At 42.1% G+C, this 27959-nt stretch overlaps 4 protein-coding genes across 8 annotated transcripts; 3 read left to right on the forward strand and 1 right to left on the reverse strand.

Annotated features, from left to right (window-relative positions):
* The first annotated feature begins 432 nt into the window (after positions 1-432).
* srsf3b (serine and arginine rich splicing factor 3b) lies at positions 433-5477 on the forward strand. Its single transcript, XM_068594426.1, has 6 exons — positions 433-730; positions 1622-1832; positions 1931-2071; positions 3990-4028; positions 4476-4562; positions 4835-5477. Exons 2-6 carry the CDS (start codon positions 1630-1632, stop codon positions 4860-4862), a joined length of 498 nt encoding a protein of 165 aa, XP_068450527.1. The 5' UTR covers positions 433-730; positions 1622-1629; the 3' UTR covers positions 4863-5477.
* Positions 5478-8680: 3203 nt separating this feature from the next.
* cdkn1a (cyclin dependent kinase inhibitor 1A) lies at positions 8681-13343 on the forward strand. 4 transcript variants are annotated; one of them, XM_068593351.1, is made up of 5 exons: positions 8681-9028; positions 9406-9624; positions 10561-11072; positions 11299-11746; positions 11839-13343. In XM_068593351.1, exons 3-5 carry the CDS (start codon positions 11070-11072, stop codon positions 11892-11894), a joined length of 507 nt encoding a protein of 168 aa, XP_068449452.1. In that variant the 5' UTR covers positions 8681-9028; positions 9406-9624; positions 10561-11069; the 3' UTR covers positions 11895-13343. The 4 variants fall into 4 exon arrangements, with proteins under 4 accessions (XP_068449452.1, XP_068449450.1, XP_068449451.1 ...); XM_068593349.1 differs by having other exon boundaries at positions 9406-11072; XM_068593350.1 differs by lacking the exon at positions 9406-9624.
* Positions 13344-14360: 1017 nt separating this feature from the next.
* Positions 14361-19898, forward strand: tmcc2 (transmembrane and coiled-coil domain family 2). 2 transcript variants are annotated; one of them, XM_068593864.1, is made up of 5 exons: positions 14361-15299; positions 16621-17058; positions 17379-17992; positions 18252-18387; positions 18671-19898. In XM_068593864.1, exons 2-5 carry the CDS (start codon positions 16765-16767, stop codon positions 18968-18970), a joined length of 1344 nt encoding a protein of 447 aa, XP_068449965.1. In that variant the 5' UTR covers positions 14361-15299; positions 16621-16764; the 3' UTR covers positions 18971-19898. The 2 variants fall into 2 exon arrangements, with proteins under 2 accessions (XP_068449965.1, XP_068449964.1); XM_068593863.1 differs by having other exon boundaries at positions 14361-14792.
* Positions 19899-20871: 973 nt separating this feature from the next.
* usp49 (ubiquitin specific peptidase 49) lies at positions 20872-27848 on the reverse strand. Its single transcript, XM_068593862.1, has 7 exons — positions 27699-27848; positions 26061-26180; positions 24459-25930; positions 23857-24064; positions 22944-23052; positions 22571-22776; positions 20872-22485 (listed from the first exon to the last, which is right to left on the reverse strand). Exons 3-7 carry the CDS (start codon positions 25863-25865, stop codon positions 22382-22384), a joined length of 2034 nt encoding a protein of 677 aa, XP_068449963.1. The 5' UTR covers positions 25866-25930; positions 26061-26180; positions 27699-27848; the 3' UTR covers positions 20872-22381.
* Positions 27849-27959: the final 111 nt, after the last annotated feature.

The raw sequence follows: 27959 nt of genomic DNA on the forward strand, positions 1-27959 counted from the left end.
TAGATAGATAGATAGATAGATAGATAGATAGATAGATAGATAGATAGATAGATAGATAGATAGATAGATAGATAGATAGATAGATAGATAGATAGATAGACAGACTTTATTTATTTATTATTTGGTTGTGGCAGCAAACAAAGTTACATATAAGATATTTAAGAACATTTAAAAAATAAAAGTGATGATTCAATTTACGGAGGATCTGGCCAGGGGCGATTTATTATACAATCTTATTGCAGTCGGAAATATGAGTTATTTGCGTCAATTATACGTTAATTGTGATACATGAGGGGAGAAGGGAGGTTCATGCCACCGATTGTGGTTTACTCACAAATACTCTGATGGGCCTAAGGGTGGCGCTTGTGGCAACGAACCCAGTGCATTCTGGGAGTTGTAGGTTATCTTGCCTTTTGAGCGATACTACAAACATTGTCTTCTCTATTTCCTCTGGTCAAGTTGCACCAATTTGAGAAGTATTTGCACTTGTAAAGTGCACAGACAGCCTCGTTCCATACGCAGATAACGCAGATATTTCCGGCGGCGACGTCCTTTTTTAATGTGTCCCCGCCCTCCCGAGATAACCAGCCCGGTGAACCTACCGCAGACTGTATGCAGCCCGCACACTGACACGCCTATGTTCCGCCACGCCATTTTCCATCGACGACCGACAGGAACAAACCAGCCAGAGAAACGCGGATAGTCAGAACTCTGAATTGCAACGAAAACGGTAATGCTCGAATGAAATTCCAAAATTTTGTCGCGCTGAAACGTTTCAAGAATTGCACATTTGCGTCGATAAGTCGTATCGTAGTATTAATGTAATCGGATGTTATTGTTGGGCTGCTGAGGTTGTCGTATTAGAAGTAGGCCCCGGAATGGCGACAGCCATTTTAGCTACCGTTATAAAGCCACTAGCTAGCATTAGCTGCAAGGTGCCGCTCCACAAACTAATATCGAATATGACACGTTTATTGCATTAACATTAGTATTTTAAAGGCGGTATATGGGGAACAATGTATGGTTGAGCCGCCCAAGGAATCAAAAACGTAGCTAAGCTAACTGGTACTTCAAGCTAACGGTGCTTGGCGGTCAGTATGAGCTGAACTAGCTGGATACCGTCCCCATGAATACTACTTATTGTAAGGCTTAAGTAAGAATAAATTTCTCGAGGCCAAGTGTCGACACTTTGAAGAATGTGTTGGAGACATGGACACGTGGTATGGTCTTCTTTTCTCTTAAGTCAGTAACTAACGGGAAACGTTGTCACACTGGCATTCTGTTTTTTGTTTGCTCCCATTAAGTGTGTTTGAGTTGCATATCTCTCTCTAGATCTATCTATCTCTCTATCTCCACTAAAGTGGATAATAATGTATTATATGTTAATACCCTCGATTTATACATCACAAGCCGTGTTCACTTTGTTCATTGGCCCTGTTCATGCTCCTCTCATGAGATAACAGGAAACTGTTTCATCTGCTGCAAAAGCAGCAGGCCTATTGGGTCCTGCTGTCTTTCTCACCAGATTGTGAACTAATTAAGCTGTAAAGAAAATGGAATTTGAGATAATCAATGTGTCTCTTGCATTAATAATTCATTTCCTTTCTTTATTCTTTTTCAGATCCGGTCATGCATCGTGACTGTCCTCTTGATTGCAAGATCTACGTTGGAAATTTAGGGAACAATGGAAACAAGACTGAGTTAGAGAGGTCATTCGGCTACTATGGTCCCCTCCGCAGTGTCTGGGTGGCCAGGAACCCTCCAGGCTTCGCCTTTGTAGAATTTGAAGATCCTCGAGATGCGACTGATGCTGTGCGTGAGCTCGATGGAAGGTAGGGAGTGATCTAAATACTTTTAACACGCAGTGGCCAAAATTGGGAGGGAGGGGGACTGTATACTGTATGATTAATGATAACTGTTTGTTTCATAGGACGTTGTGTGGTTGCCGGGTGCGAGTAGAGTTGTCCAATGGCGAGAAGCGCAGTCGCACCCGTGGCGCTCCCCCTCCATGGAGCAGACGTCCTCGAGACAGAGACGACAACAGACGTCGTAGCCCACAAGCCAGACGAAGGTGACCCATGTTATTATCTGACAGTGGCCAGCAAGGACAGCATATCTTCTATGTTGTTGTTAATTCCTGCTCGTGACTTTCTGATTCCGCTCTCTTACCCACAGTATATTTCCTGGTAGTTGCTTATGTTTTTCCAGTGTGGGAATTTCTAGTGTTTTCTGCTGAGTATACATTTATGGTAGTTTCATCTTCATTGATATTATTTATGTAGGGACTCAAACAGATAGACTTTCATAACCAAATAATGAAATAGGACAGGGGGAAAAGGGTATTTACTAGATTATATAGGGCAGCCTTTGTATCTCAAATGCATCTTAAAATCTGGCCTGTAAAACCTCTGCTGTAGGTGCTTATTCTTTTTAAGTGTATATAATTTTGCACACTCAAAAGTTGTCCGAAAAATTACCAAATAGTTGTGTGAAATAGGATTACATATTTTCGTCAGAAAGTATAATCTGTTTAAAATTTTTGGGGGGGGGGATAAAAGTGCCAAATGTGATGCATTTTTTCCTTTTGTTTGAGGATGCTTTTATTTTTCATCTATATTAATAAGAATGAAACCCGTTGCAGAGCCGTCACCATGCCTCCTCTCACCATCCTCTGAGTCAATCAACTAGTCCTCTTTCAGCATCATGTGACTGCTGACCATCGTGCACCAATCAGCTTGGCTGGTGCTGTCACATGACCAAGGCATGGCCAGTCGTCAAGTTGCACCAACCCATTGGTTCCTCAGCATGCCGTTCTCAACCTCCTCCTCCTTCAACCTTAATCCAAACTGCAGCGGCCCACCTCACATTCCCGACCAATCAGCGTATTACGTTCCCAAATGTCTACAACCTACCAACAGCAGCCTTCGGCTAACCAATTAAAGCAGGAAAAAAGCCACAGCCAGCCCCCATCTGCCAGCCACCTAAACACCTTGCAGCATCTGGCCAGTCCTATTCAGCCAATTCTACCTACCCGGCCGGCAGTCTGCCTCCCTTTCGTCATATCTAGCTTGTTGAAAACCAAAAATACTAGTAAGTTTTCCTGCTTCATTCAGTACACTGCTGATTACAGTTTTGAAAGTGAAGAGACAGCTGGTCTGAAAAGGTTGTTCTTTTTTTAATAATTTGAGTCGTATATCTGGAACTTGACATTTCCAGAAATTTCATTATAGACAAACATCTGTATGGTATGTCTTGGGGCTCTGAGCAGAATTTTCAAGTCCCACAAAACAAAACTCCTCAACCCCCAAAAGAAAATTACAAGTATATAAATTTTTTTTTTTTTTTTTTTTGCTGTATGGTTGGTTTTAGCAGATCTTAGCCTGGTTGCTTCTCGAGACTTATTCCTAGGGACTAGTAGTTTGAGTTTGATATTAGCTTACACTTCCTAATGTTCTCCCTTTGGGTCCAGTGGGCCAATTTCATACAGATGGTGGCCTCGATGTGTGTTTTTTTTTTTTCCCCACACAACTCGGCCAGTTCACAGTGCAGCATTAAAATGTTCTGATAGAGCAAGTTTGCTTATGAGCTCTCTTCGATTTTGTGATCTGCGAAGAGACTATGATCAAATCTTGTATATTAATCATAGCTCAGAGGACACCTCGTACTCTACCATTCCAAATTAACACATTAAACGTAACTTACACTTGATGTATAGATGCACAATGCACTGTGGGATAGGTGAGATCATTTTTCAGCACCTGCCATCTTTATGTACTAGGTCTCATTGTCAGTGAGTTCTATTTTCTGATTGAGATAATTGTGTACCTGGAAAAACACCCAAGTGTTTTATTTCCGTTGAGAGTAATTGAATTAGACAAAGGGCTGAGTTGAAGAGGGCCCGTGTATGAAAAGTATTTGGATAGTGTGAAGCTCTACAGGGGCTGATGCGTCTGTGTATGTTCTTAACACTGGTTTATTTTCCTGTGCAGATCCCCACGCAAGAGGAGCTTCAGCCGCAGTCGAAGCAGGTATGTCAGATTTCAGGAAGTCTCAGTTAAACTTAAAAACTCAAGTCTTTCAGGTATTTTATAATTATATTTTGTAACATGGAGAATATCATGCGGTATTCTCTAATTTATATTTTCTATCATTTCACTTATCATTTCTTTAAACGTAATTTGTTTTGGCTTTCATTATTTCCAATTAACCAACTCGCAATAACTCAAATGGTAAGTTTTGGGTTATATCTGTAATCACCTGCTGTTGTCTAAGAAACAGTGCTTTAGTGGCGCCTACATTAAGAAACTATATAAATTTGACTATATATCTAATTATAAAATTGATCTACTTAACTAATTGATCCAAATACTCGTGATTCAAAACTACCAAGTTCAAAATCAACCCAATAGGCAAACATGATTAGTATGTAGAAACGGTGAGGAATGTTGACTTAATGTGTGGTTTTCTGTTTGCAGGTCTTTCTCCAAAGACCGGAGGAGGGAGAGGTCCCTCTCACGGGACAGGAACCACAAACCTTCACGGTCCTTTTCGCGATCAAGGAGGTACTGATATATTTTGAGCTCTCTGAAGATGCATTTTGTCTTGCGTTCTCACAGATATTTGACAGTTTAAAGTGAGGTGTAGTCGTATAACGCTATCGAAACTATTAGTAGGTTCCTTTTGGTTTTCTCTAGACCCAGTAACAATCATGCGTCGCTAAACGGCATACAATCTGAGACATCCTTTGCCTCGGTTTGTTTCCTATTGCTGAGAGTTGTAGTTTGGGCTGTAATTCTATCTCGCTTTAACAGTTGTTTTTTTTCACTCTCCGCAGCCGCTCCAGGTCTAATGACAGAAAGTAGGGGAACACCCGCCGGGTGTAAAGGGAGCGGAAGGTTGGCCGTTTCAAATGATGAAATTCAACATGGCCGTGTCGTCGTTTTTGTGTTGAATTATTATTATTTTTTTAAACAATCAAGCATTTTAGTGTCCCTCTCCTTTACATGTTTTCACATACATTGAGTGGGTGTGTACAGGTGTGATGCCTCACCTCAGTCCATCTTGCCTGAAAGTCGTGCCACCCAGCATTCCAGTTCACCAGTTAATCTTGTATGTTTTTTTTTTTTTTTTTGTCAATGAATGTACTGTGTAGTTTGACATAGTGTGAGTAGTTCCTCTTTTTCAATGCCAGCATTTTTGTATTAAGGATTGGGATGATTTATAAGAGTCTATCCTTTTTGATTGTCTGTAAAGTTGATTGTTTTTTTTTTCAATGTGCTACTTCTTTACATCACACTAAAGGTTTCCATCAGTTAAAGGTTGTTTGTAATTAAAACATCCCCACATCCAAAATTCAAAACTGGCATAGATTTCGAAAAAAAAGATTGAGATTTGTTCTTGAAGTTTTCAGTTATTTTTCTTTTGTTTGATACAATGTGAAGTGGTATCTCAATTAAAGAAACCGGTTGATTACAAAAGACCTGAATTGTTCATATTTATTTCCTCTTGGAGGAAATGCTATTCTACTGTATTATTATCCACAAGAGGGCGCTCCTACAGAATCTCACAGCATAACGGGAGAACATCATGCATTGCCATGAAAGAAGAAGGTGCATACACACAGATTAGTAGTTTAACAGAAATGGGTTTATTAAATTTAAACACAAACAGTGGTGTGTGGAGTCAGTATTTCAGTAATCCTGAATACCAACCAAAATTGTGTCTCGGGGAGAGCACCAGCTGAGACCAGAGGGCCTTTTTGCCAATTAGCACAGGTGTCTCCACTCTTCTGACGACCCTCTGCCACGCCCCCCTGCACACCTACAGGGACAACAGCCAGTGGCAGAGAGTCGTCATGGATTCTCATCAAATTAGTTTATTCCTCTCTTGCCCATTGATGTAGGCTGCAATTTGTTTGGTTTGAGCTGCATTATATTAGTTTATATTGTTGACATGTATGTCATATTTTTTTTAACTGCTAACTCAACGCAGAGTAGGGTTTTTTCTCGTCTGATCCACATCGTTATTTGGTGGTGCTGTTGAGTGCCTTGTATACTTGCATAATTAACGTCGTGATTTATTTTTGCATTGGATATAAGTGTGTGTGTGTGTGTGTGTGTGTGTGTGTGTGTGTGTGTGTGTGTGTGTGTGTGTGAGGGAGTGAAGCTTAAAAAGTCCTGCACTATTTGCATTCACGTTGAGACATTCTTCAACTGTTTGGAGATGGTGGTCTCTTCGGTTTCACACAGTACAAGGTCCCCAGTTCCCCACCCAATTTTCGCGCGCTTTTCCGCTTGGTACTCGAGCCTTGGTGACGCCATAGAAGCGGTGACTCACTGTAACCACGGAGACGAGTCTCACAGTGAAGGAATTCGCGGGAATCCACTAAGAAACTCGCGGTATTTCCAATCGGCGTTAAGTAACATGCTGTGACACATGATTAATGACTGCACTGAAACTCACTTGTTGGAGCTAATTTTAGATGAGTGAGACAGAGAGAGAGAGAACTGTGTGTTTGGTTATAAGTGAGGGAAAAACACTTTGTTTTTATTTCCAAAACATTGTGAGGTCTTTTCCTTCAAGGGAAAGATTGCTGGTGTTTAGTGGAGAGCTCTGGCGGTCTGATCAAAGGTGAAGGATTTTTTCAACCGTAAAGCCTCAAATATTCAGTTTCACTGTGAAAAAGTCCAGAGTCATCACAGTCCAAATTGTTTGAAAAAGTAGGATGTGGTTGGACAGTGCAATACTCTTTTTACACATCCCGGTTATGTTTGAATTTGGTCTCTTTTGCACATCAAAGTTCAACACGATTGGCAACTTATTTTTATTTAGATACAAACAAATACATTACTCAATTCATATTACCACAATTGTTCTGATGAGAATAGTCTGCAACTTCTGGGATCATTTAACAGTAAAAACATCAGGTAACTTGAGTGTAAAAAGTCCAGTGTTTACAGTTACATTAGTGGCAGGTAATTAAGTTGCAATAGCCAGGTGATTTTGTCTCTCAATAAACAGGTATGTGGCCACTGTCCCTACATTGTGTCAGCTTCATTTGGTGCCATTTATCACATTTTTTACATTGCAAAACAAAATAGCCTGAATAAGATAAAGCACAAAATGAAAAAACGTAACGCAGACTTGTTGCACTGCAGCTGCCTTTGGGCTGAGGGATAATAAAGGGTCTACTCAACTGTACAAATGTAGAGACACACAGCTGCTGCTGAGCAACAAACAGTATGTGTTCATTGTATCTTCCCTTTTATTTTAAACTTCATTAACTTTCGTACATATCAGCACTGAATCTCTTCTCATGTCCCATCAGTCTCCAACTCAACAAAGGCCTCACTGTGGTGTCAGATCCGTTGGGCCTTTATAAACCATATCCTACAGTTGGGGCTCTTGTTGTGGTGCTGGGAACTAGCTCATGGGTTTGGGAAGCATGAGGAGGTGTTTCCTGGTTGACCTGTTCCCGAGATAAACAAGCTTGTCTGGGACAACAAGAAGACTGGAATGAACCTCTGAGTCCAAAATGTAACCAATGTAAACGTTTCAGAGACTTGTAACAAAGAGTTTGGCTATAGCCTCAAACTCCAATAAGACTTTATTATTTCTCTTGTCATAATCTTACAAAATTCTTAACTCTTTAAACTTTAACATTATTTAACAATATCAAAAGTATACAGGGGCACTTTATTTTGCTGCCTGTACAATTTTATACATAAAACATTTGATCATGTTTTTTTATTGATTGGTTTATGGATCTAAAACAGGACATTAATCATGGGATAAGATTTCAAGATAATTTGTGAACATGGTTCAAAGATGGTAAAAGACAAATATTAAACATGTAACGTGAAATTTAACAATAAAATCCTCGGTCCAAAACGACATTCGTGCTAACAAACAAAACAAAAGCAAAACAAGTAAAAGTCCTGCTTTTTCTTTTCTTTTTTTAAGTACAAAACTATAACCATCAAAATATGTTGTGCCAAAAGTAAAAGTACTCGTTATGCAGAACATCCCATTTCAGAATAGATTATAATTACTTAGCCATTAACATAAGGACAGCAGAAAGTTTCTACATCTTCTGCAGCAAACAAAAAAAAACAACACATCTTTTCCGACTATACCTTGAATAAAGAAAGTAGAACTTAAATGTCACTTACTTATAGCACATTGTAGTTTGGATTTCTTGAAGAAATTGTACTTGTTGATTTTAGCTAAATGAAATGTGTACAACAATGTAATGTTGCATCTGGTAAAGTTGGGGCTAATTTAAATTACTTTACATAGCGCTGTGTAGCTTAACCTATAGTAATATTTATTAGTTGATTTAAATATTTTGTATTAATAATTTAAATCTGCGAAGAAAACAAAAAAATGAGTAAAACGTATATTTACCTAAAAAAATATAGTATAGTAGAAGTATAAAGTAACATACAAAGTACCTTATTTGTACTTCAATACAGTGCTATTGGTCAAACAAAATTAAACATCCCACCATGGTTTATTCGTCACTTGTGGTGTATGAACTGTAAACGAAGCATTAATAAAGCAGTAATAAGTTAGATGTGACTACTTCTCCCCTTACTGACAAAGACACATCCGGGTTGTTACGCAGTCAATGGACATGACATGCGCACTAGAGGCAGAGAGAGAGAGGCTCTTTCTGGGTTTCTTGAGATCGGAATTTCCTCTCGAGTCCAGAGCCAAACTCTCACGTGCGCTCATGTGTTTACCGGGCCAAGTTTCACGTGCGGGTACAAGCCGACTCCGCCCCGCACGAGAGAGGAAGGACCTCCACCCACCGCAGCTCACAGACGTTAGCCGACGTCTGTGAGAATACTTCGAGAACGTAGCAAGGAGAGAACTACGCCAACACTAATACTACACAGTACTAGTAGTATTTGATTAGTTTGAGAGGACGGTTTGAATACCAGAAAGCGGATAAACGGACCAGCTTCATTCAACAGGTTTGAATCACACGGATTTTAGCTGTACTGGACTGCTTTCGACTGGGAATGTAAGTAAATGACCCTGAACTGTAATGCTAAGTTAACTTGTTAGTTTAAACTGTCTATTTGTAGCATTTGCTGATGTGATTTTGTGTTTAGTTGGATTGTAAGCATCTCTAGAAACACGTGTCTCCGGTTTACAGTCGGGTTATGAATAACGTTAGCTTACATAGCTGGAAATAAAGTCTTTATTTGTTTTCATAAATTGTCCATTTTTATAATTTTCAATCTTGAAAATTCTTCGTTTGCTTGACTAACGGCTACTGGTGTGACGTTGGGTTAACGTCGCGTGAGTTTGTATCTACGTATAAGTTTTGACGGTTTTTAGTGTACCACTCAAAAGGCTTCTTGTCAGAGTTATTTTAATGTGTGTATGTTGATGGAGGCGAGCCCGGCTCCTGTGACAGCCCAGTTGTACCTGACCGACACGAGCGCCGGCCTCACGTGGAGCAGTGTAGTAAACTGGGAGGGTCTATCTCGCTGTTGGCTCTCCTCCGCCGAGCCCTTGCCGGAGACTCCGCCACACATGTAGTATCACTCTCCCGCCACTGACTTCAATCACTGCGCCTCGCCCGGCTCTCACTGTGACGTCGTTCCCGATGAGGTGGGTGTGGAGGAAGGGAAAAAAAAGTGGGGCCCCCCACAATTTTCCCACACCACATTTTTTAAGTGAGAATTTACTCGATTGCTATAACATGTTTAGACCCCTTTACTGGGAAATATGTCGGTGAAAAAGACCAGTGAAGCCCAAAGTAGAAGTAATTATCCATTCAAACAGTGGAATAGTCTTTACATTTGTTTAACTAAAAGTGTATTATTACCCAACTAGTCCAATAAAGGCCCAATGAGGCGATCGGACCCCATTAAGTGAACTGTTGCTAGACTCTTCCATCCACTCATCATGATCTGTGAGCATGATACCTGGCATTTGAACTTTTATGAGAGTATGAGAATGAGATGTTTCACATTAATTTATTCATATAATAAATAATAACGTCCTAATACGAATTATTCTAAAACACTGTCTAACACACAGACAAAAGATGCATTTGCTTCCCTCACGTGATCCTTAATGAAAAGCTGAAAGTTTTGCATCAATCTTGTCAGGTCCATAGCGTTTTTTAGTCATCCTTGGTAAATGAGTTTCTGTTAATCGGTGAGTTGAAAGTTGATATTTCTGTGTTTTGTTTTTAGATGATGTTAAACTGAGTGAGACTGACTGAGTCACAGGACAGGACACCGTCAAACTTCTATTCATATGTATCAAATCAGTTTGGCAGGGGTCATTTTGGGGGTCATTTTTGCTTTGTTTAAATGTCAGATAGGCTTTAAAGTAGCCATCGAACTGGAATTTGTGCGTCTTACTGTTAATGTTGACAGTGTGAGTCATTCATACGTTCAAAAACCCATCGTACTTATGAAACCGGGGCAATTTCTGTTCTCAGATAAAATATAATCTATTTAATTAGCGACAGTGAACTTCATTAGTGTAACTCATATTCTTATTATAATAATTACAACGACCTCTACTCCCCTACAGCTGTAGCTGGATAATTAGGATGGGCTGAGAATCCTGCCCAGCATTTCCCGGATGACTATAATGACTTATTATTCTCCTGGGACACAGCTCATTCCTTGCTGTAGCTCTTACAGGAAAGTGACATGATCAACCCCTATACTTGACATATTTTTTGTATGCAAGTGCTGTTTGAATACCAATATGTGGAAAGCACTGACTGATTTATAAATAAGACTCTTTAACCTCTCCTATCTTCTTAGCTGCTTATTGAGGGTTGAAGATTCAGCTGAGCTGGCTGTCTGTAGAAGACCCGACACTGCCACCTAGTGGCGCCTCTGTGGGCCTGCAGCATCACAGCCTCTGCTCAGGATTTGCCTTGACATGTCTGCCTCAGATTATGTCCAGACATGTACCAGTGATTCACACAGGAGGGCTCAATGAGTCACTGGCTGCTCAGGCTCTTATAAAGAGCTGCCCAGTAACACGAGTCTGAGATGCTCTGAAGTTCACTTCGAGAATACATTAGAGAAATGGTAAGCCTAATTTATACTTTTAGATTGAGGAAGTACTTAAAAACTTAAAGAAGATAACTTCTGCTTCAGGTTTTGTTGATTCAGGATTTTTAGGAAACATTTTATATAAAAAGAAGGAAAAAAATCAAATTATTGGTGAAAACATTTTGCTGTTTTTATGTTTTGAAAATATGTCCAACAGCAGCTTTTCTAACCAACTGCTGATCTCCACCTCTGTTTCCTGCAGTGTAGAACGATGGCTACTCAAAAGCCGATCCTGAGGACCGGCACTGCCCGACGAAACTTGTTCGGCCCGGTCGACGGAGAGCAGCTGCAGATGGAGTACCAGGCCGCCCTGCAGAGTGACCTGGAGGAGGCTTGCCATCGATGGGGCTTTGACTTCCTCTCAGATAAGCCTCTGGAGAACAGTAATTTCCAGTGGGAGGACATCCCAGACACCAAGGTGCCACTGCTTTACAGAGCCTGTGTGCTCGGTCTGGGACATGCAGAAGGTCAGAGGGCAGCAGAGGCGTCTGTTAAGCCCGAGGAAGGTGGAAGGGTTGGGCAACCACAGAGGGAGAAAGAGAACATCCAGTGTTCAACAGAGAGATGTACAGTCAACCAGGAGAACCTGGATGAAACACCGGGAAGACGAGAGAGCACGGGGCTGAAGAGGAGACAGACAAACCTTACAGGTACATATTTAGACATTTCAAGTGTGAATGTGTAGACTTGTGATTTCGCGGGGATTTGCATTAGTTGAATTTCCGGTTCTTTATCTCAACAGATTTCTATCAGGCTAAAAGAAGAGTGGTTGGGATGCCACGCAAATCCGGCGAATGATAAGGTGCCAACATCCCAAGAGAACCACACCCACAGTCCTCTCAGGAAGTCCACTCTCTGCACAGACTCTGCACAGTCCCTCACCCGGAGGCGTTGGACCCAGTGAATCATCCAACAACACAATGGACCTCAGCAATACATCATGTAACATGTAACTATACGGTTAATTAGGGTTCTGTATTTACTCTGAGTGCGGTTGGGGCTTTTCCCAGTGGTAAGAAGGGGACATTTGAGCAGAGGAGATTAACGGTAATCTCTCAAATCAGTGGATTTATACTCATTTGGATCATAGGGATGCCAATGTGTTGTCGGACATTTCCTACTGTACATTCCACAGTGCTGCTTCGTCGAGACTCTGTACCTCCAGCCGTATGGAGGAATGATGGATGAACACATTGCCGTCTGCACTTGAAACAGATGTAATGTTGGTTGTAATCATTAATGAGTGGCTGTGAAAAAAAATTGCAGATTAATAGAAACTGGTAGAGGATGGATGGAGCCCTTTGGCTCTTTTGTTCAAATCCAGTAACACTTTTTTACAATGTTTTTTTCTTTTTTTTTAATCACGAGGACGAGGAGTTATTTTCTGTGTGTAATACTTAATATATTTGGACGGGCAATCCGTCTTTTTTTCTACAATCATGTACTTATAGGAAAATGCTTGAAGAGTTTTAATATCATGGTCATACAGTTGCTTTGCTTTCGATTATTATTGACAGAAGTGCCATCATGTCTTTGAGTCCTTCCATCCGCTGTCTGTCAATTGATTTTCAAAGCAGATGTCCGTAAGTGCCGGATTCTGACGCGTGTACAGCACCAGATATTGTAGGTTAGGAGCGTTGCAACATGTCTTTGGAACACTTAAAAACACTTTATTTAGGTTGATTTATATCAATGGATATATATATACATATATCAGAGATGTATCTATAGAGTTCAATACGGCACTGTTAAGTAGCATATTGAGAAAATAACATTGCAGTATTGCTTCAAGGGCCTCTACGGTACTTTATTTGTTTCGGTGTTTGAAGCTCCATAAAGGACAATCAGGAGAAAGTTTTTAGAAGCAAATGTGTTTTTTACTAAGCTAAAGAGCTTTATTCTTTTTTATTTGGAAGCATAGTGCAATTATAACAGACAATGTGTTATTATCTGCCTCAAATTTAGTTTTTGTTCTTGACACTTATTTATTTTTGGTAAATCCTGCTGCTATGGTTAATCTGAATGGTTTTAAACAAGGTCACTGTGATGCTAATTTTTACAAACAGACAATTTAGAAATGTTTACCGCTGCAAATACAGAGCTAAGCAAATGAAAGCATTACCCTAAACAATGAACGCACTTCTGTTTGTAGATGCTAGTGCAGGTTCTACATATTATTTTATATTAAAAGATATATCCTTATTTATTGTGAGATGTTATGTGTTAATTTGTTTTTTGTTTTGTAATTATTATGGGAATTCCAATAAAATGTTCAAATCAAACTTCTTGTGAATGTTTTGTTTTATTTGTGGTGGATGGTAACCAATTAAAAATATTAAGTTTTGAATATTGTATTACACCAATAATACACACCATTTTAGCAGTTTATTCATAGTTTAACGGTTATTTTTTTATCTTAAACATCCACTTGAGCAGTGAGTAAATGTACTAAGTATATTTACTCAAGTACTACACAATTATGTTCTTGTACTTTACTGAAGTGACTATACCTTTTACTTGCAAACAGTTATGCACAAAACCAATGATTATCTTATAAAAGACGATACCTTGTTTGAGATTAAACATAATGTAGTTTAAATTCGCTCCAGTTCAACCAGCAGCATCAGTAAAAATCTACTACAATGCATCAGTATGCTGATGATGCTTGTGTACATACTTATGTTTGAGTGGATAACTTCCCCCAAAGTAAAACCACCTCAATACTTCCACTACTGCACTTTGATGCAACACCATGTCAGCAGATGAACGTTTTTTACTCCATCTTTGAAATGTAATTCAGGTTTGCCTCCCAGACGGTGACGGCCTTCACTCTGTGGATGGTTTCACTCCACAGACACGCATTCCAGCACAGAGAGAAATTTTAAATTGTGCGAATACAAGCAGCCCTGAGCAGCTCAAACAGGCTTCTGTTGTTGTAACACTTTGCTTTTCTCCTCTGTGAAGGAGGTAAATTAAGAGAGTGAGTCACCGCTCAGGCAGACACTGTGTACTTTGGCGCCACATCACTGCAGCCCCACATCAGCACGCACACCAGGTGCATGTGTTTGTATTGAGGGTTTAGGGGATGAAGGGCCCGGAGCCGGCCCTGCTGTGTTTCCTCCTCCCTCCCTCCTCTCCTCTCTCCTCTGGCCTCAGCGGCACAGAGGCACCTGCACGCCTGCGCTAAGCTTCTCCCATCCCCCGCCCATCCCCTCCATCATCTGTCCCTTAGCTCCCACATCCATTACAGGCCAGGACAGCTAGCATTTGCATTTAGACAGGGAGAGAGAGAGAGAGAGAGAGAGAGAGAGAGAGAGAGAGAGAGAGAGAGAGTGCGTGCAGGGGAGAGGTAAGAGAGACACAGAGGGAGCATATGACACAAAGGAGAGAAAGAGGGAGGAATAGATCAGTGCATTAGAGAGAGAGAGAGAGAGAGAGAGAGAGAGAGAGAGAGAGAGAGAGAGAGAGAGAGAGAGAGAGAGAGAGAGGCTGCAGATATCGATGGCATTAACAATGGAGCGTTAGGATCCAGTGAGGTGATAGTCAGCCATAGAAAGGCTGGGGGTAAATATATTTGAGGAGGGGGGCTCCTCCTCGGTGAGCTCTGGGGGAGGAGGAGGAGGAGGCAGGAGGAGGAGGATGGGCCTCGAACACAGACTTGCAATGGCACTGCAAAAATTGGATTAAAGCAGTATGGTAACGTTTCTAATTTAATTTATTGCTATGCTGCTTGTGTCTCATCCTCATGTGTTCGCATCCACGCGTGATGACATCCATCGGCAGTCTCTTATGTCACACTGTGTCCTCCTGCCGAAGGAAGAAGAGACGGGCATGCCCCGGTCCTCTTGTTTTTTTTTGTTTTTTAAAAAAAAAAGCCATAGATATCCATCATCTCCATCCTCATCACAGCCTTCTCTTCCGACCTCCACGGCTCTTTTGTGTTGTTGTTTTTGATCCATCGCCGGATTCATCCCGTTAGATTTGACCATCTGCTCCGTGTTGTTTCCTGTTGTTTGTTCTTTCACCCATATGTACCGCCGGACACTGCACCTCCCTCCTCGTGTGAGCCATTGCTTATAGCTGCTGCATACGAATCTCACTTCTGTGACAAGATCGGGGAATGATAAACCACCGGGGACTGCGCTCATCTGTTTCCCTCCATCCATTACGATGTGATTGTAACCTACTTTGTTTATACATAAGGTAACACTGCCCGCCTTGCTGATTTATTATAGCACGAGGAGCGCGTGCTACGAGCTCACTGTCACGCAATTAAAAGACAAATAAATCCTCTGCACCGTCCCGTCTGAAGAAATTAGAGCAGCGATTTATTGTTGTCATGTGTCCGTCTGAGTCCATGTTTGCAGGGTCTGATTACTGTTTTGACGTCAGGCAGAGAGGGTCATTAACCATCCCACCATCTGCCATGATGCACATATAGATGATAGCCTACATACAAGGGAAATCCCTCATTGAGCATTCAGACGGAATGAAGCATAACACACGAATATTTACAATATAGAGCCTTTAACATGTAACTATCACGTACATTTAATCATCCTCATGTACCATGCAGGGTGTTTTTATCTTCGTCTTCCTCGTGTATACCGTGTGCATTTTTAAATTAACAGCTTTAAAGTAACTTGTTTGTGGTGAAGCAGAGTTTCTGAGGCTGTGCAGAGCAGGAAGCAGACTAATTATATCATCTAATTAATGCGTGATGGCCTGTCCATGTACTTTCTAATGCCTCCACCAAATCAATTATAGGCATAATTGACTAAATCTCATTTTATGAGTGATTAACAGGTTATTTATTTGTATGAGTCTTTCCTATAAGTTTAGTCCCTAAAAACTCTTTAAATTAATGATAATCATAGAGAAAAATAAAGGGAGTATTTTCTTTCTCAGTTTAAGCTTATAAGCATTTGTTGATTTTCCAAATGCATTTATTGAAGAAGAAAAAAAAGCTGCCTTAGTTAGGTCATAATGAATAACTGTTCATTGTTCATTTTGAACTAAACACTTGAATCCTCATATTTGTTTGAGTTGTATGTTTTGCACGTTTAAGTGACCTGCTATTCTTAAAAAAATAAAATAAAGTTGTACGAATTAAACACGTTGTCGACAGTATTTTCCCCATAATTAGTTATAATGTGGTGTCTGATTAGTTAGGCTACTATTGAGAAATGATTGTAAATGAAAGCCTAACTACTTTTGTAAGGCCAAAAACTAACAAGTAACCCAAAGCTTAGTATGGCTGTTCTGGCGCCATCAGATGGATATTCCACTTAAGTTTGTTTAAGATTGACAAGAAAGCTTTTTCGAAAAGAAAAGCACAAATCATTACAATCAGGATGCGACACTGGCCCTTTTACTGTGCTCAGTACTCAACTTGACTTGTGTAGATTCCCATACATGTGGATGTTCCTTCTTCTTGAGTAAAGTCATGTCAATAATACACCACTGTGTATTGTAGTACTCTCTCCTCCACTGATTACCTCCCCTTGCCCTCTCGTCCCCTCAGCTGGACAAGAGCGAGGTGGCAACTCTAGGCCTACCCTCCACCACCAGCCATGGCGGCTCTGACAGTAACATCAGTGCGGACGGAGCGCCGGCAGCAGCATCAGCGTCAGCATCAACATCAGCATCAGCGTCAGCGTCTGGCGTCATGGCCTGTGGGGGTGCAGAGGGTTTCGGGCTTGGCGAGCCACAGCGGACACGCGCTGCCTTGGAGCATCTGCAGCAGAAAGTCTTGAAGGTCACCGAGCAGATTCGCGTTGAGCAGGAGGCCCGTGACGACAACGTTGCAGAGTACCTGAAGTTGGCCCACAACGCAGACAAACAGCAGGCGTCCAGGATCAAGCAGGTGTTTGAGAAGAAGAACCAGAAGTCAGCACAGACCATCGCACACTTGCACAAGAAACTAGAGCACTATCACAAGAAGCTAAAGGAGATAGAGCAGGTAGGTGAGCAAGCGTGTGCGCAGTGGACAAACGTGGTGTCTTTGTGTGCAGCTGTTTTTGTGCTATGGCTCTTCTGAATAATTATCTCAAGGCTGACTCAAACAAGTGTTAAACTATATCTGTGAGGACAGTTGTGTCCAAATATAGACTGATGATTCTCATCTCCGAAACCAATGCATCATCATGTGTCTCACCTTAATCCTCCAAAGGGCCCGCTCTCCTCATCTATCTCCCTATAGTTATCTCCCTTAAGCTAATCTGTTCTGCCTTTTGAGATCCTCCACTTCTCTGCTTCCTCATTCCTCTTCCCTCATTACAGAATGGACCGGCCCGGCAGCCTAAGGATGTCCTGCGGGACATGCAGCAGGGATTAAAGGACGTTGGGGCTAATGTTCGTGCTGGGATAAGTGGTTTTGGAGGTGGAGTAGTTGAAGGCGTCAAAGGTGGAGTTACTGCCTTCACTCACACAGCCGTGGTCTCCAAGCCGAGAGAGTTCGCCAGTCTCATCAGGAACAAGTTTGGCAGCGCAGATAACATCGCTCACCTGAAGGACTCACTTGAGGACGGAGTCGGGGGCCACTCTGAGGACACCCCAACACCTCGTGCGCTGAGTGGAAGTGCCACTCTGGTCTCCAGCCCAAAGTACGGCAGCGACGACGAGTGCTCCAGCGCTTCGTCCGGCTCCGCTGCAGGCAGTAATTCGGGCGGTGCAGGAGGAGGAGGGGGACTTTTGGGTCCAACCATGGGGAGCCCGAGACTGGATGGACACCACCACCACCATCACATGCACAGCTCCTGGGAGTCTCTTCTTGAGGGCCTGCAGGAGATCAAAGCCAGTCAGGCGCACATGGAGGACGCCATCGAGGACATGAAGGGTCAGCTGCAGAGTGACTACTCCTACATGACACAGTGCCTGCAAGAAGAAAGATACAGGTACATGACTTATAGTGTTAACGCTGGTGTATTCAATACAATCCTCACATGTAGTTCACTTGAAATACAAGACAATGGCAATATTCTATACTTTTTTCAACCACACTTTTACAGCTGGACATTGTAGTTTTTAACAAATGTTACTCAAACCAGAGTACATTGCGAATTGTTGGGGACTATTTTCATCCTCGGATTATTACACTTTTGTTGTGCTTGCGAGTAGTTACACTTCTTGCGTGTGTTGGTACTGTATATTCAGGTATGAGCGACTTGAAGAGCAGCTGAATGACTTAACGGAGCTACACCAGAATGAGATGACGAACCTTAAACAGGAGCTCGCCAGCATGGAGGAAAAAGTCGCCTACCAGTCTTACGAGAGAGCAAGAGACATTCAGGTAAAGTCTGATACATTTTTGCATACATTTAAACTCTTAAAACTGTGTTCATCTCTAATATTAAATACTATTAGCTGTCCTTAATTAAGAGTAGAATTGTGAAAAACCCAACAACCCACTGTCATTAAATTGTCAAAAATTTAAATATTTCATGTGAGATAACCAAAAACATTCTACCTTTGGCAGTAAAGTATGTGTTAATTTATGATAAGAAGCTGATTGAGAGTTGTCAGGGCCTTTAATACACTGTATACTCTATATATTTGTGTGTGTGTGCATACAGGAGGCGGTGGAGTCGTGCCTGACTCGCATCACCAAGCTGGAGCTGCAGCAGCAACAGCAGCAGGTGGTCCAGTTGGAGGGAGTGGAGAACGCCAATGCTCGCGCTCTGCTGGGCAAACTCATCAACGTCATCCTGGCGCTCATGGCCGTACTGCTGGTTTTCGTCTCCACTTTGGCCAACTTCATCACCCCGCTGATGAAGACCCGAGCCCGGGTGGCCGCCACCGTGCTGCTGACCTTGCTCTTGTTCGTTCTGTGGAAGCAGTGGGACTTTGTGGAGCCGTGGCTGCTGCCCAGCTGAGCTCCCTGAGAGGCTCCAGTGGGGACCAGAGTCACAAACTGTCACAAACCCGCTGAAGGATTCAGAGACCGAAATAGAACGAGGGCCTCTGTACTTGTTCCCTTCAAGTTTGAACGTGGAGCGTCTGAGGACACAATATGGCACTTTTGGATAGATCTGGAAGGAATCTGGCCTGCAGAGTGTTGAGAGCTGTTTACAGTGAAAATGAACAAAAATGCTCTGCTTGTCAGTTAAGTGACAGAAAACATTGTCTCATCTCACCCCAAATCTGTTGACCAATCATCGATAACATTGCTGTCACCAAAAACTGAGTTTCTTGCGAGAAATCTTTGGATCCTCTTTTTCTAAATATTTATGATACATGAATTACAAAGACTAGAGCAACTTAATAATTAAAAATGCTGATCATGTTCGCCTTCATGTTGAAGTTATAGTATAATTGAGAGGAAAAAGTTGTTTTCATGAATGTTATTGCTCATGCATGTCCTCTTATGTGCACTAAGATGCATCTAGCATGAGTTAACATTTCATTAATGACTAAATGAATCTTCTTTAACTGCCGCCTTGCTGTCAGAAATACAGTGCAGATATGTTGTATCTCAACCCAGTGTCACTAGTTTGTTTCACATCCTGTTGAAGCAGTGCTTTTAGATGCATTTCTCTCTCTTTTTTTGTCTTTTTCTTCAAATCGAATTAACTGATTAAAAAATGCTGCTGATATCTGCGACAAATTCACCGTAATAATTCAACCATGTAAAATCTGTTCTGTCCATAAATGCTGTTTCATAATCACTATTGTAGAACTGATACTATCCAGGGTGTCAAATTAATGGCATGTCAAATTGTATCAAAGTTTATATCCAGTTTGCAAAAAAATATTATTGCTGTTTTATTAAACAATGTAATAAATAAAAGATTTCATATGTTAGTCTGACCTTGAATATATCCAGACACTTTTTGACTGAAATGTTGTTGGACTGGGTTAGAGAGCAACGTCTTCCATCACTTAGAAATTATGGTACCACCTTCTAATTAGGCTTTTTTTTTTGTCATAAACCTTTTTAGCTTATATAATTCTGTTTAAAGCCATCAATAAGAGCAACTTGTTTGAAAAATCCTGTTGGTGGTGTTGATACCCTTAGCGGTGTAGTGTGATCAGCAGTTTACAAAGTGCTCTTTGAAATACAAATTTTATAGCAGTACAGTTTAATGCTAACATCTAATTAGCATTTAGCCAAAATGCTAAGCAGAGACCAGTCGTCAGTGAATAGATGCCAAATGTGCCGTGAGTTTGATAACATGGGCTAACATTAGCAGTAACCCCCTCATAGTTGAAGAACAGAAGGAATTAATAAAATATTACAAACATTGTAAACATCAAACACATTGAGGACTTGATCTGTTCTTGATGAAAAACATGAATTGATGGGTTAAAACCCATCATAGTACATCATAAGAAAGATAAATGACCTCCAGAGATTAGTTTGCATATTTTACATTTAATGTCCTCCCATCATATTTCTGAAGCCGATTACAGTTATTCTCAGTTGCAAATCTTTAAGGAAGCATTAGAGAAGCAGAGTTAATAGATCATCTGTGTATCCATCTGCTAATCCTATGATTTGTTTCAGTTCTACTTCATCGTATCTGTCATGCTAAATTTGTGACATTTATTAATGTACGCTGACCACGTATGTATCCTCTTTTAATGCGGTCAACATAGATATGCCAGGCATTATGATGGCTAAGTGACGCTCCATACAACGTGACTCATGACCTGATAAACCCTCCATCTATTAGTTTAGACAAATGGCCACGCTGAAGAGACCATTCACTCTAAAATAAATACAACCCAAGAACAGTTTCAAATTTGTTTTGTCTTTTTAATAATCACCGTCTGGTAAAATCCATATGACAATTACATTTATGACAGGTATTCTTACAGTACAAGACAGAACTCAAAGGGATCAGAGCCGGTGGCACGGCCACACCTGACCACTGAAACGTAAGACATTCATCGTCATTAGATTGTTTCAACTTTTACAGAGTTCACAAATGTAATTTGCGTTTGACTCTTATCAAACGCAACATTTTTTCTTGATTACCTAGCAAATTCTAAAGACCTTGATAGAAACAGCAGAGTAGAAAAAAAAACATTGTATAACAAGCAGTAGAATTCCTGATTTTATCTTAATTTCCTGTCAAGATGCAAGATGTACAATATATTGCTTTCAGGCGCTCAACTCAAAATGGGTACTCCAACACATTCTTCTTTCTCGCAGTCTGCCCTTTAACTCGTTTCTCCTGCAGCTAAAACACTGGTGTAGTGCCTCCGACACAGGCTCAGACTACCTCACCGTTACACCACAGGGGGAGCTGCCATTTTAACAAGATACAGGAGCCTAAAGATGAACAATCACAAAGATAGGACCAACAATAGTAGCCCCTCCTCAAAAGTGCAGCTTTCCATCGCTCATCATCAATCAAGCTTTTTTATGAAAGTGAAACACAGAATGACTACAAAATAAACTAAAACTTTTCCCGTTCACTCGAGTGCGCAGGCCGGAGGCCTTGAGCCTAAGACACAGTATCCAGTCACAGCAGAACCATTGAGGAGAGGACACGATGAAGTACAAACAACACAGGGATGAGCATTAAAAGTGTCCATACTGACATTTCACGATAGTTCAAAAAGTTGACGGGAGGCGACAGAGAGTCTGGACTTCAGTCACGAGATTAATTTAATTCAAGTGTAACTACACAATGATGTTGAAAGAAGTACCTATTATAATATTTAGTGCATTGGCTGTCAAATGTACAATTATATTATAAAATGCACCTTAACAACATTATTGTGAGAGAAATGCTCTAAAATCCAGAATCCATGTGGCCTTTAAATGTGAAATGCTGTTTCAGGAGAGCGCCTGATTGGTTCCAGACAGACATGAGCCCGATTGTATTTGAAAACACGGACACACAACGTGATGTTCAGCAGGACAGAGTCGGACCTGCTCCCACAGTCTTCGGGCCATTAACCAATATGCTGATCCGACAGGCCAAAAAAAAGCTGCGGCCTCATTTATGAAAAGGTTTTTGATTTCTTTCTTTTTTTTTCCTTTTAAAATGAACATAATCCAAAACCAACCATTAGAACAAGCAGATTTAAATGATTTTCCATTAATTTACCGTGGCAACATTACAGTGTGTGTACCATTAAGTATAATTGTTCTCCTCTGGATTATGCTGCTAAAATGTTCACCTTGACTCATGATTGTGGCTGTCCTAGTGCCCCCGTTGCCATCTTTTTTTAGTAAATCAATTCAAAGCAATTGCTTGGTGACACCCGGGAAAACGTTTTCATAAATGCAGCCTTCAGTTGCCCAAACAGGTCGGTATCACAGCGTGAGGTACCTAGGCAGACCTCTGGGTATAGAAGAGGATATAGGCCTGAGTGTTGCACACTTCCTCCACACTGCAAACCTTCATCTCAGAGTCATTACAGTGGACCCAGAAACCTGAAGATACAAACACAAAGGAGGTTATTAAATGACCCACAGGACTTCATAGTCTGGTCTGAATCCAGCAGCATCTCGTCCTCACCTCCTTCTGTATTGTAGCAGTATGCGGTGTAGTGCCCTGAGCCAAAGCCTTTCCCATGATGCATCACAACAGCAGACAGATCATAGGTGTAGCCTCCTCTGTGGACAGAGTGACCTGAGCCTGTGCAGCAGTATGGTTTGATGTTCAGAACCTGGTCAAAGGCCACGTGAACGCCGATTTTCTCCCTATGGTTCCGCCCAGACCATCTGTCATAAACAGGGACGAGTCAGCCTCACAAGCACCACGATAAACATTTACGCTCTTGCACTCAAGCACTCGCATTTCAGCTACAAAATAAACAATACAGTGAACAAGACTTGGTTTCTCAAAGCGTTTTTAAGTTATTTAACAGTAAACATTATGAAAAACGTACCTGAAGCGTTTGAGGTGCAGCCGTAGAACCTGAGGTAAACGGTAGATCAGAAGCTGCTTACGAGCCTCTGACAGAACTAAGGGCTTGTGGGATGATTTCCGTCTTCTTTCTAACAATCCATGACACAATGAACTGGTAAATTATTCCATAATCAATTAAAAAATGACTATCATTGATGTGATGCTTTGTTTTAGTGCCGAGTTGACACACTTTTTTACAATATATCCGGAAAGCAAACAAAAATATGTTGTGTAGTTTTAATCAATGCCTTTTCCAAGGCTGTGAACAGTTAACACTCCTCACTTCACCTACATGTCATTGTCCTGCTGGTGGCGCTGCCTCTCCGTCAAAACTGAATTAATTTCATACAACCATTTTGTACATTTATTTAAAAGTCATTTTTTTCTCTCATTTAAATTCATATCATAAACAAATTTTTTCCAGGCACTAAATCCTGCACTCAAAGTCCAATATCCTTTTGCGATGGAGGGATGGAACTTTAGTTGCACACATCATTATTAACAAAGCCCTGTGTTAGACATGTTTGTTTTTTATTAAAAGCATTTCATATCCACCATTTATTCTCTCTACATTGTATTTATACAGAACACTGCACTTTTAATGCTTTCTTTTGCACTGTGGTCAGATGCTCAACTGCATTTCGTGTACTCTGCAATTCCAATAAAGTTGAATCTAGATCTGAATCCGATAGTTACAGCTTAAAAAGACTGACGCCGGTTTTAAAATATAATGTTAAGTTAAGGGTGGGCATCTTGAATTAATTCCAATTTATGTAACTTCAGTTGTAGAGGGCAAATCTTATTGGATGAGAACTGTATTTAAAAAAAATAGTTTGAAAATGTCTTTAAACCCTGCTACCTTTGCTTTGCATTGTATTAAACATTGTACTCACTGTTGCAGTGGTTGCAGGCATAGATGCTGCCTTCGAGAGCCTCCATTTCCGTAAACTTGGACAGCATCTCAGTGAGGGTGCAGCTGCGCTGGTAAGCTGTAGAGCCTGAGCCTTTGTCTATGCTGTGGTATCGCTCTGGAAACTCCAAAGATAAATCCCAGAATGGCTCAACGGTGTTAGACTTGTGCTTACAGGACAGACACGTCACCTAAAAAGACACAGCGAGAAGATAAACAGGTGAGGAGTGATCAGTCTGCACAAGTGGTCAATGACTCCCAGTCTTCGTCTGAATTCTAGAAATGAAATTGTATATTTGTACAATACCATGAGATGAAAAAAATTGTAATAGAATGGCTCGCAGGTGATTATTGTTGTATTGATGTATTATTAGCCAATGCATCACTGTGGAACAGATGATTTGGTAATCACACTGCCATAGATTTAAAATCAGGGATGCAGCATCCCAAAAGTCTGAGTGAAATTAAAAATGAATTATCTCACTGAAAAAAGGAGAATTTGTTATTTCTGCTTATAAAATGAAGCTTTGGGACATGGTACTCATACTATGAAGTGTTTATACGGGCACATATCTCATGTCTCACCTGGCTGAGGAGCTGCCCATGAAAGATGGTGTTGAGAACCTTCAGCACTTGCTTGGATAGTTTCCTCTTTGTGATGGGGATAACTATCCTGCGTTTGGACCCCTCTGTGTCCAGCTCCTGCTGCACCTTGTCCAGCAGCTCACACAAGAACTCCTGGGCGTCCTGCTGGTCGTACCCACGGAAAGCGGGTATGAGGTTCCACACGGAGTGCAGCATGGCGAACGGAGACACTAAAGACCACCGGCCTGACCACATGACCCTGAAAAGTGTATGTAACTCATGGCACAGAGACATTTGCTGGCGGGTGGAACAGCGAGGCTCCTTAGGCTGGACCAACTCTGAAGCCTGTGGGGAAGCTGGGGCACTTTCCTTTTTGCCCGTGGCCAAATTCCAACTGCCTGGTTTCTCAATGCGTCCGAGAGGGCATCCTGACAGTGCTGCGTTACCACTGCTAACGACACCTCCTGTCCCACCCTTCATCTCCTGGGAGTTATTGGTCTTGGCCAGCAGCTCCTCAGTCTCACACAGGTCCAAAGTGAGAAAACACTCCCTGAATTTCTGCAGGTGACTCAGCACTTGCAATATTGAGTTCATGTAACATGTGTTCCCCAAATTGCGCAGACCAGTGACACCTGGCGCGAGTCTCCGGCGGGTCACCGCATGTGTGGAGTAGTACCTCCTCAGCTTAGCAGCTCTGCCATTCTGAGGAGCCTTACGGGACAGGGGAAGAAGGGAAGGCTTCTTGGGAGGAGGAGGTAGGCGTTCTGGAGGGTCGCGAAATTTGCGAGGAATGAGTGTGATGGTTGACCGTGGCGCCTGAGTAAGAAGCCTCGCACTTTTTCTGGGCGGGACATTGCCAAGCTCTTCCATAAGTCTCTTTTTAACCTCTTTTTTTTGTCTTCTAGCTTCCTCAAGTTTCTCTTGACGCTGATTCTGCAGCTCTTGATGTTTATCGATCCACATCCGAAGCATCTTCCCGAGAAGTGCTTTCCTCCTGTGACGCGAAGCCAACTGCATGGCGGGCTGTGGCCCACCTTCCCCGACCCGGGAGGTGCACTCTCCCCCAGTTGAGGAGCGGAGTGAGCGTCTACCTGGGCTGCGTACCGTAGTGAGGGCCCCTCTGAGGAGTTTGAGGTCTCCCTCTGCATTATCATTGAGTACATAGTCTCCACAGGCAAAACAGAACACATCCAGCTCACGCACCTCCATAGCCAGTGGGTGCTGTGACTCCTGAAAGTGTTTGAGTGAGTGCTCCTCCATAAAGCGTCCACAGGCCACGTGGGAGCACTTGAGGCAGGCCCACACTGAATCGGTGGTGCTGCAGTCCACACAGTGCCATTTTTGTGGATTGAGGATCGAATGGTCGTGGCCGAGCCGAAGGCGTCCCACGTGTTTACAACGATCCATCTCTCCCGATACACATGTGGCCTCAGTGATAGGACACACGTCCCGGAACCAAGCAGCACCTCATTCTGAGGGAAGATTTACAGGAGAGAAAAAAAGTGTTAAGATCTGCTCATACGACCCAGTAAAAGGACTGAGAAACACACATACAGTCTTATTCTTTCACTGAATAAGCACACAATAAAAACGCCTACTTACTGTAAAAGTAGTTTGCTTAATCAGGTTTGGGACAATACATCACGTCTGCAGAGAACTCAACGGCAATGATCACATTGATCACCCATGTCCACCGTCACCACGGTGATCAACTAGAACATTCTGAGAAAAAGGGATGAAATAAAAATTAATAGTTTTGGTTAATGACACCACTTCAAGGATACCCATTACGTAACCCACACAAGTATCCACTACTGTGGTGTAATTAAAGATCATTTGCAATCGTGAACACATCAAATGTTTTATGTTTAAAACACCGATCAAAATGTGGGTTTTCTAAAGTGAACTCTAAAAAAATGTCTGTTTTGATAATCTACTATATAACGAGATTCAATAGTTTACATAACAATATTAGATCTGGAGAATTAGCATAAGCGCTTAACAAAATGGGGTGTCACAGTTTGACGGATGTTGTAACAATATGCAAAACCAGATTAACACTGTGTGTAAAAACCACTTGATGAATGTGAGACAGGGTTATACATCGCCTTTCTTCTCTTACGTGCTCAAGTTTTTTTAGCGACACCTTTGATAATGTGGGACTGTAAATAATTATGGGCTATACAAATAAACTTCACCTGACATTCCCTACGATTATTAATACACATTACTGACAACCTCTGGAATAAAAACAAGAGTATGGCTGTTATGGTGAATTGTAATACCAGTCTTTAAAGTATGCCTCTCTCACTAAAACACAAATGATTGTTTTTTTAGTAGAGACCATATTTACAGATCTTTCATGTTGACAAGGAGGGTGTGTGTGTGTGTGTGTCCATCTCCATTATGTGGTGAATCCATGCAATGATAGACCTCGGTATCTGCGCCAATCTACTTGTGTAAATCCTCCAGTACTTTAAAACTACAATGTCCACGAAAAGACACCGTTAACTTGCAAGTCGGTGCAACTGGTTTCTCGTTGGCTGCCTTTCCCCAACATTGTGCCATGTAGTGTGTCGCGCCATTGGGAAGTGTCTATTAACGCATGTGACGCCGATATTCACAAAATGTTACAATATCCCAGACTGCATGTGTCCGTGTTTTAAAGCCCGTGGCCCGGACCGGAACGATCGGCTCTTAACGCCATGCTAAGCTATCCCACCAACATCCCCGTGCTGAGCCAGAACAAAGAGCAGTCGGAGAGCCACTCTCCAGGAACATCCGACAACTTTGTTGGTCCGAGGCGGCGCAGCCATAAGTTAGCTAACGCCGCTACCCGCTAGCCACGGCGGCTCTGCGGGAGTTAAGCGCTGCCGAGCCGCTCACTGTCTCTCCTAATGGTGTACTTTATTAAAACACAGAGGACCCAGTCGCTAACAGTTACGTTATTAGCTCGCCACGGTAGCTGGCGTTAGCTACGCGGCTAACACGTTCGCGGAGGACAATCGTTAAGTTAACCTCCCGGTTGTTGTGGGTCGCTAACGTCCACTAACTGTTAACGCCGCGCGGCTTTAGCTCGCTAGCGAACTGCGCCGTTTACCGGTTAACAAACAAAAAAACTCCCCGGTGACTTTCATCACAGTGAGCCCGGTTAACGGGGTGCACGTTACCACCGGGCCTCGTCTGTGTCCGTTACTACATTTGTAACAATCTGATAACGGAATAGCTGGGTAACGTTACCATCGCCAACATCCATCCATCCGGTGCACCCAGGAGCTGGTTGTTGTCCTCTTCGCAGATTGAACAACCCAACTCTCGATCCGAGCTCAGACCCCGCCGCTCTCATTGGACCGGGGCTGAGCGGCAACCGGGCTCTCATTGGCGGAGAGGCCGAACAACAGGCAGCGGGGTGGACCGTCCGTCCGTCCGTCCACCCCCCGATGCCACATGGAACAATAACCGAGGCGAGACCCGCACATGATCGGGCAAACCGAGGACAAG

This window comes from Clinocottus analis, unplaced genomic scaffold (assembly GCF_023055335.1).
Source record: "Clinocottus analis isolate CAN_PGR_092001 unplaced genomic scaffold, fCliAna1.0.p SCAF_3, whole genome shotgun sequence".
In the NCBI taxonomy this organism is placed as follows: domain Eukaryota; kingdom Metazoa; phylum Chordata; class Actinopteri; order Perciformes; family Cottidae; genus Clinocottus; species Clinocottus analis.

What these genes read in the sequence shown, in the direction of transcription:
- usp49 (XM_068593862.1), bottom strand. Translation starts at nt 25,865, where the DNA reads ATGGATCGTTGTAAACACGTGGGACGCCTTCGGCTCGGCCACGACCAT. An exon ending in TGCCTGCAACCACTGCAACA is followed by an intron (nt 23,053 to 23,856) that starts GTGAGTACAATG and finishes ATGGATTGTTAG; the next exon opens with AAAGAAGACGGAAATCATCC. An exon ending in CTGCACCTCAAACGCTTCAG is followed by an intron (nt 22,777 to 22,943) that starts GTACGTTTTTCA and finishes TGTTTATGACAG; the next exon opens with ATGGTCTGGGCGGAACCATA.
- cdkn1a (XM_068593349.1), top strand. An exon ending in GAGACAGACAAACCTTACAG is followed by an intron (nt 11,747 to 11,838) that starts GTACATATTTAG and finishes TTATCTCAACAG; the next exon opens with ATTTCTATCAGGCTAAAAGA.
- tmcc2 (XM_068593863.1), top strand. An exon ending in CTGCAAGAAGAAAGATACAG is followed by an intron (nt 17,993 to 18,251) that starts GTACATGACTTA and finishes CTGTATATTCAG; the next exon opens with GTATGAGCGACTTGAAGAGC. An exon ending in AGAGAGCAAGAGACATTCAG is followed by an intron (nt 18,388 to 18,670) that starts GTAAAGTCTGAT and finishes GTGTGCATACAG; the next exon opens with GAGGCGGTGGAGTCGTGCCT.
- srsf3b (XM_068594426.1), top strand. Translation starts at nt 1,630, where the DNA reads ATGCATCGTGACTGTCCTCTTGATTGCAAGATCTACGTTGGAAATTTA. An exon ending in GTGCGTGAGCTCGATGGAAG is followed by an intron (nt 1,833 to 1,930) that starts GTAGGGAGTGAT and finishes TTTGTTTCATAG; the next exon opens with GACGTTGTGTGGTTGCCGGG. An exon ending in TTCAGCCGCAGTCGAAGCAG is followed by an intron (nt 4,029 to 4,475) that starts GTATGTCAGATT and finishes TTCTGTTTGCAG; the next exon opens with GTCTTTCTCCAAAGACCGGA.